The sequence below is a fragment of the Schistosoma haematobium genome, chromosome 7 (genome assembly GCF_000699445.3).
Source record: "Schistosoma haematobium chromosome 7, whole genome shotgun sequence".
Taxonomy (NCBI): domain Eukaryota; kingdom Metazoa; phylum Platyhelminthes; class Trematoda; order Strigeidida; family Schistosomatidae; genus Schistosoma; species Schistosoma haematobium.
Genome location: NC_067202.1, coordinates 8,074,157 through 8,086,634, shown reverse-complemented (window position 1 = coordinate 8,086,634; position 12,478 = coordinate 8,074,157). Strand labels below are relative to the sequence as shown.

General features: G+C 33.9%; 1 protein-coding gene across 1 annotated transcript in view; it reads left to right on the top strand.

Moving 5' to 3' along the window:
- TSEN2 (tRNA-splicing endonuclease subunit Sen2) overlaps window positions 1-11,931 on the top strand; it is a 68,191-nt gene extending 56,260 nt beyond the window's left edge. Inside the window, exons 11-14 of the mRNA XM_051217913.1 lie at window positions 27-198; window positions 1,375-8,532; window positions 10,394-10,480; window positions 11,340-11,931. Coding sequence (XP_051064348.1) covers window positions 27-198; window positions 1,375-1,494 — 292 coding nt within the window. The 3' untranslated portion in view covers window positions 1,495-8,532; window positions 10,394-10,480; window positions 11,340-11,931. The remainder of the gene's footprint in view (window positions 1-26; window positions 199-1,374; window positions 8,533-10,393; window positions 10,481-11,339) is intronic.
- Window positions 11,932-12,478: the final 547 nt, after the last annotated feature.

The window sequence follows — 12,478 nt, the reverse complement described above, 5'->3', positions numbered from 1 at the left end:
AATATTTCTTTCTTTCTTTTATATAGAGAATACAGTACAGATGATGACGACAATGATGATAATGACGATGACGGCGGGGATACGTCAGATGCAGAGAATTCAATTTATGATTTTTGTATTTCAGAAGGTATTGAAAAAACAGATGAAAATATTTCCAACGAAACGGACGTTACACATTTAATATTGAATGATGTAGAAGTATGTTTTAGTTACTTCATGTATAATCGGTTATTCTTGAATACTTTTTTTTACATGAGGTTAGTAGTTAAGCTTTACTCATGTCGTTGTGGTTGCTTTGTTGATTAGATCATAGTTATCTAAACACTAAATGGATGATTTCTTTTATTGAGAATTGTAGCTATTTTATTTGGCGGATTGTGATGCTACTTGGCAGCCGATGTAAATAGTTTACTTAGCTAAAGAAGGTTTTATTCGTAGTGAAACTTCATCAGTTGAGATGGCTGGGACACGTGTTACGTATGCCCAGCGACCGACTTCCTCGACGTGCGATGTTCAGTGGTATAGGAATAGGTTGGAAGAAAGCTAGGGGCGGCCAGACCAAAACATGGCACAAGTTCATGAAGTCACTGACAAGTAGACTGAGTCATGTTGGTAGGTGTAGACTACCTGGTTGGGGACCGCGAGATGATAGCAACCGATGGTTAGAGACCCTGAATGACATGGCTCAAAATCGTTTGCAATGGCTCAGGTGCATACAGTCTTTGTGTTCTCCCAAATTTTGATCTCCTTATTCCTCCTTGTCTTTTTTCTCTCTTCCCAAATCTATTTCACTGTATTATACTCTTTAAGTAACATCTCCAAACACTAATCTTCCCGATTACTGCTTATACTCCTACTCTTACCTCTACCACTACGGGATTTGAATCGACCACTGCATCTCTGTGCTAATGTGGTGTGGCAACTCGAACTGATGTACGTACGTACGATGTTCTACGTTGTTACTGACTGACTTATTCATAAGTGAATGAAGGAACATATGTAGATACAACCATATGGTACCTGGTGACTTCTTCAAGCTCTTGCACTACTCCAAGTGTATTCAATTAGAAGGTAAATAACAAAAATCTGTTGTCGGAGGCAGATTTTCTGGGTTTGTTTCTTAATTTTATACGTTATAATTAAATTTACATTGAGAAAAGGTTAATACAATGTTAGTCTCTTAGTCAACGCGCCAAGACCAACCTCCTTTTGAATAGAAACTTCTAAAGCTTACTATTTATTTACAAAAAATCATTGCTTATATGAGAAATGTAGAGCTGAAAAACTGAACTAATGTTCTTTATTCATGCCTAGTATACTGTGTATTTATGTAGGCATACATTTGTTTGTATGTTTGTATATTATATAATTTAGACGTTGTTTTTACTCCATGGACTTGGTTGTTTAGACGTTTACTTGCCACCTAATGGAAATTCACAGTTTCATTCAACCATTGAATGTCAACAGCTGGATCCATTGTCTTTGGTAAGATAGAAAGAAGTTATTTTAGTTTATTTCTGTATCATGTAACAGTAATTTCATTTTTTTTATATTGTTTTTTGTTTGCTTATACATAAATATACAATGCATAATGTACTGACGATTAGTATTGTCTAGTTAGAGTAGTTGTCTGGTAGTTTGTCATTTGAACTTGATCATGTTTAGCCGTATTTAGTGAATTGTGTTTCAAATGTTTGTTATCAAATTTAAACAGAGTTGGATGGTGACTGACAGTAGAATCCAAGACGCACTTCTCGTCCTATCTGGAATACGTCAACTGCATCTCAGAACTGATATTTACTACGATACTTGAACCCCGTATCGTTCCCTTCAAACCCCATCATCACGTTATCCACTTAGCTACTGAATCCAGATGGCTACTGGCTTTTGCATTGGAGTGAATTTTAATCCATATATATTGGTCATGTAGATCTTCCAACTGATACTTTAGGACTAAAGTTGATCAATCTCTTATAGGCGCATGTACATCCTGTACGAATTGCCTTGATATTGCCACTAAGTCACAAGCATTTTTAAGCAAACATAGAGGGTTGTTAGCAGCGAAATCCAAATTGTTATTGAATATTTCAACACGTCCACTTGTATTGTAGGTCAACGAACACCATACATCTTTGAATTGTTGGACAGGATCATACTTTGAAATTATTTACTAGTCAAAGTTATATGTTGAGTTTCGCTTAAGCTATTTACAATAAAATCACTGATTCTGTCAGTGTACTTGTTTCGTACGATTGATGGCTCATGAGAACTCCCATGTTCCTACATGTATTATCGGAATATCAAAAGCTTTTTTGCTATAAGTACTATCTGTTACTCAAATTCATAGTTGATGTGGTTGTATAATTACAACACCAAACCATGTTGCATTATAACTTATAACCCTTAGTTGGCGCTCAAGTAGGACACTTTCGATACTAAACGGATTAGTATCATCTATACAGTTATTTGACTGTTACGAATGATATAATATATAGGAACAATTATTAAATTAGTAAGTAATTTATAAAAACTCCATTAAAAAGCATTTTATAAACACTCACTCAAAATACCCATACTAATCCATTTAATAAGCAATATTCACATTCCATATCTTCTTTCGCTATGTTCAGTTTATTGACTACTGCCTCCCACGTTCACAGCCACATTTGGCCAAATATTGTACAAATGTTATTTTCTATTTTATGGTACGTTGTGGTCTGTCTGGTTGATATATAAACCGAGTATGTTAGAAATAAATGATTCATATTGCAGAAGCTGGTATTGTATTCCGAGCTCAAGTGGGCGGACATAGGACCAATAAGGACGTTAGGCTGTTCATACCGGTCGGACGTCATTGGTTTGGCACAGTGCTAAGATTGGATAAGTCGTATTTTGATTGGTGGATATATCACGTGATAAAAAGCCGGACATAAAGTCACAACAAGTTGCATGAAGAATGTTTCTGTATATTCGTTTCTGATCTATGTTTGGTGTTCAATGTTTAGTTATTATTGTATCTCAAAGATTAGTTACTGACAATTGTAACATCCTCCAAATTTATATCATGGTGTAGTAATGTGTAGTTTCAGCATAGTAGCGATAATCATCCCGTATAACTTAGTCACTCATAAATCTCAGCATTTTAGAATTGAACACTTCTTTCTCTTCATATTAATTGATTTATTCTAAATAATAAACAAAGTTCTTATTAGAAGAAGACTAAAAACTCCAATATTCTAAGTGATTAAAACACATGAAAATGTTTGGAGTATGAAATGGTTCATTCTTTCTTGACTTTATTTAAACAGCACATTCTTTGTTATTTAAAGGTTAATTTTAATGAATATTATTTATCTGTTTAATTAAACTTTAGTGTCAGAAGGGTTTTTTGTGGATATTATAGTAATTTTAATAGTTGAGATCATAAGTCAATTGACGATAGACCATCATGGAGAATTTGGAAGCATTGAACGGCCGTTTCGTCCTATTGCGGGATTCATCAGGAATGCATATCCACGATCCCACCTCGCGAGATTTGGACCCAGGAAGAGTCCTACAATAGGACGAGGCGGTCATCCAGTACTTTCAGGTTTTCCATGGTGGTCTAGCTTCAATTGACTCATAATCTCAACTATTATAATTAACTTTTGTTTAATCTCAACTAAACAATCAACAAATTATAATTCTGATATTATTTATCAGTTTGCTTGTTATTATTAATTTGAAAACATTACATTTAGAATAGATACAATATTAGACATAAATGAATATAGATATCTTGTTATGTAGTGTCTAAGATTGACTATGTGTGAACAAACAAAGAGTTCAAGTACTGATTTATATCAATTACTGAATCACTCATATCTAAGTTATTTACATTCTTCATCATATGATGTAATCAATAAGCTTGTGTTGTTGACTTTTTTTTTCTATCTTACTCAATATGGAATAGAACATCTTTCATCAGCTATCTTTTAATTGATAATAATTTACAACCACTATTATGTGACACTGTAAAATTGATTACGCTTTGATTGAAAAATTGATGTGTATGGATTTGGAAATATCAGATGACCCGATATCTGTATTCTTTTCATTTCGTTTATCGTAGATATTCTATTTTGAATAACTTAATAATTGATAAGTCTTGTAAATTTGAACGCTTTATTCTGTTCCTAAGTTATTCTGGTAACCCGCAAGCTAGAACTACGCAGCGACCTGAACTCGAAGGAAAAGGTGCAAAATAAGCGAAAAGCACTTTACTCCAAAGGTTCATTCTTGTACAGAAAAACACGGGTGTTTATAGATGTTAACATTTGTTAAATCAACATCATATTTTGGCCAATCCGCTAAAAGACATATTATGCTACTGACCAATAGTAGCACGCCACGTTGATATTCTAGAAAGCTCCATCGTGCTCTGATTGATTGGCTAGGACTCTTCGGCTCTTTTAGGGCCTCTGGAGGCTCCGTTGCAGGTTTCGGAAATCCGACTCAACAATGACAGAATAACCAGTATCATTATAATAAATATCTGCATTTTGATAAATATTCAGAAAAACTGCTGAAATGAGAGGAAATGTAGAACAAAGTGTTTTTCTTACTTCTCAGATCTACAAACAATTTTTTCCCAGTTATCAGATGAATTAAGCTTGTGCAATATGCAAATGTAAGATCGACAGCCAATGATCTCTAGGACCTTGTTATATACTTCTAAATTAAATGCGGTCAATAAACTGGAAATTGGTATTTACACATGTTTTTTCCGGTGTAACAACACTCTGTTGTGCTCAAGATGACTCTAGTTTTAACGGATAATATTTATATAGAATAGAAGCGTTCTTGCTAGCTGTAGAATTTAAGACTCACCTTCCGTCCTATTTGAGACTCGTCACCTGAGTGTGGCTACATCTCAATATTGGTGTTCACGCCGAAACTTAAACCCAGTAAATTTCTCTTCAAATACTCTAAGCATTATCCATCGATCTATGGAGACCAGATAGGCACTAACTCATTCAATGAATACGACGTTTGTATGATTATTCAAAAACGATTGAGTAATCCTAATGTCGTTATTATTAACCGAAATTTGTCCATTCTTTGTTTGTATATGTGTATTCTGCTTTTATTGACTCGATATAGCGATTATGCTGGTGGGTGGCCTATGCTCCTCCATGAAGGGTAACAGGCGTAAGTATATACAATAAATAGATTGTAGATAGGAGTGATATTCAAGAAACGAATTTCCGACAAAGACTGATCAATATTAGGATGTAGGTACATCGAGCTAAATAGTCCAAAGTAGAACAGAATATCGGGTTCTGGTTTCCACTGTTAACCTTAATTTATCTATTCTATACAACTTATATCATAATGGTTATCTTCAAGCAGTTCAAACATATATCATTAAGGACTGATCAAATTGCAGCCAATAATATAAACAATAAGATCACTGAAATCTTTCCTAATAATAATAATAGTGGCTTTAATATGCTGCTCAGATATTTCAATAATGCATATGTCGGTGTGTTTGTGAAGTCTATTATAGGTCTTAGAGGGGTGTCTGGTTTATGAATTTTAGGTAAACCATAAAAACGTGAAGTATTGCATGATTTGGAATATAGAGCAAACCATAGCGAGACACAAATGATTGGTTTTAGTTCCTTCAAAAGTTGACTTGTCTCTGATTTGACTTTATTTTTAATCGTTAGAGAATTTTTTGCATCGATCTTTTCATATGGTCCCGTAGAGAGATGTTCAAGAACTTTATTAATATAATCCTTTATATTCATGCCCACTGTTTTGTTACCTTTGTCAGCTTTTGTGATTATAATCGTTTTGTCTTTTTGAAGAGAATGTAGAGCCTTCAATTCTTCTTTTGAAATGTTAGGCGTAAGGTGTTTTTGTTTAGTCAAAATATGGGATGTCTTCTGTCGTAGAAAATATGACTTTTTTTCCGGTAGTTGTGCGATTAGTTGTCCACTACAACTCAACTTACATAATATGATTAAAGATTCATATGAATTTAAATCAAAAATATCTAAACTAATTATCCAAAAGAATGAAATCATGGTAAGCTATGATGTTTCATTATACAGTAGTATTCCTATTGATAAATGCTTAGAATTCATTACTGGTTTACTAGAGAACAACAACAGTCTTTCTGTCAGATGTCCTTTAAGCATTAGTCTATTCATGAAATCCTTAAAACTGCTTAAATTCGACATATTTACTTTTAACGGGACTTTATACAAACAAACTAGCGGTGTAACAATGAGATCCTCAGTGTCCCCGATTGTAGGCAACTTGTTTATGGCACATATAGAATTGAATATTTTCGCCAATGATATTAAACCACGAATTTAGCTTAGATATGTAGATGATACCTTTGTTGCGATAAAAAAAGACTCATCTAAAATCTTTTTCGAAACAGCCAAAAAACCGAAACAAGTTGGTGAAGCCTAGTAGGCCCTTCTGGAGAGAAACAGGCAACATCGATGCACGGCACAACTACCGGGATTAGAATAGTTGTTTTGCAATCGGTTGGAGTTTGTCCCGTATGGAGCAACCCTGTACATTACATGCACCACTGAATTTTTTGTCGTTTTTCGATCAAGCAGTAATTACGCTGTGATTCTTTGTGGATTTTGTAATCAGTTTCTGGGTATCGTTCGAGTGAGTGATTAGCCCGATCTCTATCACCCGGGTTACCGCTCATATTAGTTCATGAAACTGAGTCCCACTATCCAGAAGGCACGATGAGGACGTGTAAGTCGGGTTTTGCCTCCTTTTCCGAAACAGATCAATACATTTTCATCACACATCAAATTTACGAACGAAATCGAAAATGAACATGATGAGCTACCATTTTTAGGTTGCTTAGCGAAGAGAAATCTAAATGGAATTCTAAATCTATCCATCTGCCGAAAATCTGCATACTCAAATTGTTATATTGACTTCAATTCAGCACATCCATTCAGTGCAAAGATCTCGCTAGTCCCAAATCTTTTTAGAAGAGCTAACAAGATTATCACATCAGAAGAGGATAAACAAAAAGAACAAAAGAATGTAAATAGCATCTTACAATTTAATAAATTTCCTATGAAGATTATTAGATGTGTATTAAAACAACACGTTTCATGGCTTAATAATAATTATCCGAATGAAATACCATGGGTTGGTATTGCAGTTTTACCATACCGTCATGGTACAACAGAAGAACTTCAAAGAATTTTAAAATAACACAGAATTAAAGTATGTTACAAAACAACGAATGCATTTCGAAATACTTCAGTTCGCTTAAAAGAAAAAATCCCCTTTATGTCAACACAGAACTGCGTCTACAAATTAGGTTGTATCGATTGTGATGCCTTCCATATTGGAGCGTTATCTCGCGAAATCTTGACTCGAGCCAAATAACATATTAGGTACACAATGAAACCACCTAATAACCCCGTAGAACTGGGTGGACTTTATATTAAATTGACAATAGCAGTTCACACTACAATAACCACCAAAACGATTTTAAAATATTACAAGAAGGTTTTTCCAATTACAAAGAAAAGAGAGTAGCTGAATCGTTGCATATATTGCTTAATCCTACTGCTCTCAATAGAAAAGAAGGCCTGACTATGCATCCTACTTGGACTATCTATCCTAGCCACCTAGTCTGATATTATTCACATTTCACACTAGTATCGTACATACAAATTAAACTCTGTCCTTTCTCATCATAAAGGTCACATATTTTCTCATCCTTACCGTGCACACTACACATACAAATATCGCCTATGAATCACCTTGATCGAACTGACACGACATTGATTTGTTCAGATCGGTTTTTTGATTGATCGCACATAATATTCTTACGTTGTTCCTTTGTACTATTTAAACTTGGATTAAATTTGATCTGGTTATTTATACCCCGAAGAAGTGGCTTACACTGAGTCACGAAACGTCGGAAAATTTGATTTTTCTACTCATTGGGATATTAGAAATATATAATTTTTATTTGTAAGAAGAAATTTTGTTTACTTATGCATAGTATGTTTTGCCAATTGAGCACTATATACTTTTTATTTCTCCTTTGTTAGTACCTTTGAGAACCTTCAGGTTGGCTTTTTGTATTACGTGTATTAAATAATTTGTAAAACCGTTTTTTGTAATATCTTTTTATTTCCTCATTTATTTAATAAATAGACTGAGGTCTGGTTTTGTCTGTGTACAGGATCTGTTGATTCACCTTGTTTACAAATCCAATCAGCACGAGAACAGGTTGAAAAGTATTCAGAAAAAGAGCTCCATCTATTACGCCGTTATGCTGTATATATATATTATAGATCTAAGGGTTGGATTGTACGCCCCGGATTATGTGTAGGTGGTGCTGATTACCTACTTTATGCTGAAGATCCCAATTGGAGACATGCTTCATTTTGTGTTCTAGTTGATAGGGATTCTACAACTAAGGATGGAGAACAAATGAATTGCAGTTCAATAGCTGCACATGTTCGTGTTGCACATTCGGTTGGTAAAGTAAGTTCATTTAATGATCTTTTGTGCATAACCTTCTTCTTAGTATAGCTTGGATCAAATATAGTCCATAAGATTTTGAACATTAATTTGCTTTTAAATTTGAGGAGGCCCATGTAATTTAATAATATGCGATTTGTAATTCTCTTATAAATTGTGTGAACAAGTATGTATAAATCTTACTTGAATGGTTGAAAAAATGTCTAATCATAAAGGAGGATTTAATCATTGGCAAGGTCTGAGACTGTGATTATGGGAGACACAAGTTTGAATGCAACGTCGGGCATAATTGTCGTCGTGATTACAAACATAATTTGTTAGCGAGTGCCAACTGTCACAAAATGTACATTGAATAAGATTTCTTGTATATTGACTGAAACTTTCATCTTATTTTTCAACCAGTTGGATATTGTCAGTGTGAGGTTGTGGAGATTGCTGAATTTCATTGAGATCAAGAATTGATCTAACGTAGACAACCATTGTGAACCTGGGAACACTAAATAACTGTTGCATCCTAGTATGGGTTTCCTCAAAAGTGCTCACGTGCAACTCTTCAACCAAGAGTCGATTTTACGGCATTCAGTCTTGCGCGTATATGTCCAACTTCTGGAATACTGGGTTTGGGATCCAGTGACGTACTAGTCTAACTTCAATCAATCGCTTGAGCATCTTCCATTTTCTTCGGTGGCTATATTTCTCACACGTGATACAGTTTCCTTCCACTGATCACAACTTCTCACTATGATTACTTGAATTTTCTCCCGAATTTAGTCACTAGTGAAAAGGGATTATATGGAAACTGATTGGTTATTATTAAACAAAATACAAATAAAGTTGATTAAGTCTTCGTGATGTTAAATAAGAGAATTTATATGCAAGACTGCAACTGATTCATATGTTCGCAACTACAAACATCACTTATTAGAATATGAAATATGGGTAATCGAAGCATTCACAAGATTCTCTTTTAGAATTTGTGTTCTGTGATATTATTGGTTGCTAATTTTATAAAATCCAATTCCTTTACTAAATTTTATAAGTGGTACAAATTACTATTTACTTTAAAAGATACCTTTAGTAGACTGATCTAGAATCCTCATTTTCGATGACAAATTTTTTATGAAAATGGAAAAAGGACACTTATAATTTTATGCGGTCTTTTAATCCAAATCTTTTCATGGTTTATATCATAAAATAAATTTATCTAAACGACTAGGGAAAACCAGGAAGCAGTAGATATCCCGCTCGTTCCAGTATGAGACTTCTCATAAGTACACATCCATGACTTCATCGAGGGTCGAACCCAGAGGCTTTAGATCAATGCCTAAATTTTCGACTGCCTAGCTGATAACCAACGTTAGAGGGAGCAAGGACAAAGATTAGTGCAAAATAATATGAATTCATTTTATTTCGTTAGGTTCTCACCAGCTGTTTACAATCTATAATATTTTAAAATCAAAGTTATTACAGATATTGGCATACTTATACGTACGAGGGTGATTATGGATAAATATGTATATCATGATGTAGCGAAGATTCCGATAGAGTCAATAAGGTCATAAAAAGTTTTGTTTCGGGTATAAATAAAGTTTGGCAGGAAAGGTTCTAGTACATAAAGTTAGTGATTATTTCACTGTTTCATTGGAATCACTATTTATTCATGAAATCGTCGAAAATGCGCTTCTGCACTGGATCGTTTCCAATTTGTGCCTCTATCACTCGTTTCAAGTCATTCCTTTTTTATTACTTGATGACTGCTATTCATCGCAAAAAATTTATAGATTCCAATGTTTTCATACTTCTGATGACGGTAAATTTCTAAAAAATTTAATCATTTCCTTTCTTAAATCTACGATTATGTTAGCGTGTGATACTTTGTCGCGTAAGTCTCCCATCAATCGAGGAGTTTTCTAACAATCCATGGGAAGCTGTTCGGAAAACAACAATTAAGGTAAATAGCAATTTTTTTCGTGACAAACTAACTAGTTATTGATTTTTTGGGGACGGATTGAAATTAACTATGAAATTATTTTTCAAAGTGAGAAAGCACTGGACAGGTGTTTCGTTCTAGTTTGTGAATTCCCAACAGTATATAAGAATAACTCTTCCATAGCTCGAACTCAAGACGTTTTATAGCCTACTGTGAGAACCTTATCTTTAATCCATTAAGTTTTCTAAGTATTTCCATACTTAAAAGACTGTTTTTACGAAGAAAAAAGATCATTCGGATAACCAGTAAAAAGCTAGAATTAATCAGGTTTTTAAAACTGAACAACATTTAGTGAGTCTATGTGACAATGCACATTTTCAAACTTGAACAGACCGTGACTTTTAAGATCATCTAAAGCGGGAACTATAATACATGTTTGATTATACCAATGATCAGTATAGATTTTAAGTTTTCTGAGGACTAAAAGTCTTTTCAGAACTATAAATTGATATTATTGTTAAAAAGGGAAGTTATTCATATGATATCTGTTAAAACAAATATCTAAAGTGTGAATACCATATAATGAGACCTGGTCTCTTCTCATGATTTGTATTTTTATTAGGGTATAGGGAGGTTTGTGAAAGTTGCATAGTCTTCATAATTTCAAACTACAGAATCAGGAATCTTCTGCTTGGATGAAATAACTATTCAGTGCCTCCTGGTCCATAGTGCTTTTCTAGTTATAATCAGTCGGTAATGTAAAAGCATATTTTATGCTTGATCATTATGCTACTTAATATTCAAAAGTAGTGTATAATTTTATATTTCTCTCAATATATGTAACTTTACGTACTATTGATTAAATTTTTATTTATTTTAGGAAACTCTCATTGATTATTGGAAACCAAAAGCCAAATAATAAAGTTTGAGAACCAGCTTAGGTTTTAAGGTACAATGTGCCTTAAATATATTTTCAGCGAAATCGTATTTCCCAATAGCGGTGATGTACATATATTTCAAATTTACTGGTTTTCTATGCAATAAGATACTGTATTTTACTCCCTTCGAATACGTCTTTTTACTTATTGTTGCTATACCGTCAGGTTTCCAAATGTTCACTCATTAAGGTGCCTAGATCATCCAGTACTTTCGTATATGTGTTATGATGTTGTTCAGATACATACGTTGTAGAGATTATTGATTTTTACCGAGATTACCAGCCGACCTATGAAAACCATTAGAAACCTGAAAGCACTGGATGAACATTTCGCTCTAATATGGGATTGCTTAGCAGTAGGGATGTACGAATTGTAATCTGGAGTCGAATCAAAACCTTCGGTCTCGCACGCGAACGCTTAACCTTTAGACTACTGAGCTTCGATGTAAATGATGTGCAAGTCATTACGCATGAAGTATATCAAATCATACTTGAATTTAGACAATAATGTATAGTCGTCGTACCCATCTGAAAACATTGAGGCCACTACTAAGAGTATTAGTCATTTCGAAGGATACTGGAGCCTTTGTGAACTAATTAATGCAAATTGCTGGAGTATTTCATTGAAATTATGAACCAATCTGAGTTATACAACCATTGGAAACCTGGAAGTACTGGATGGCCGTTTTGTCCAAGTATGAGAATCGTCAACAGTGTGTTGAATTGTTAATCAAATTACTGTGATTAATCAGTTCTAGGGTAAGCAGCTATTTAATATGTATGTGTTAACTACATTTACCAATTCAATATTTCAAGAGGCTAATATTGAAACTAAAACAAATGAATAGTGTAATGTGCACATTGTTGCACCCCTAGTATCCTAAACCGTTCAAATAAAGTGCATGAATGAATAGATTTTGTTCAACCTCCACCTTGAATACTTACAGATCACTTTCGCCTGAACTGCTTCTAACCAAAAGCTTATGTATTATATGAAAGTAAGCTGTGATTGAGCAAGGACAGATATATCTGGCTACAGTGAACACATTTGTTTATAAAACGTTTATTTCAATAACTTGTTT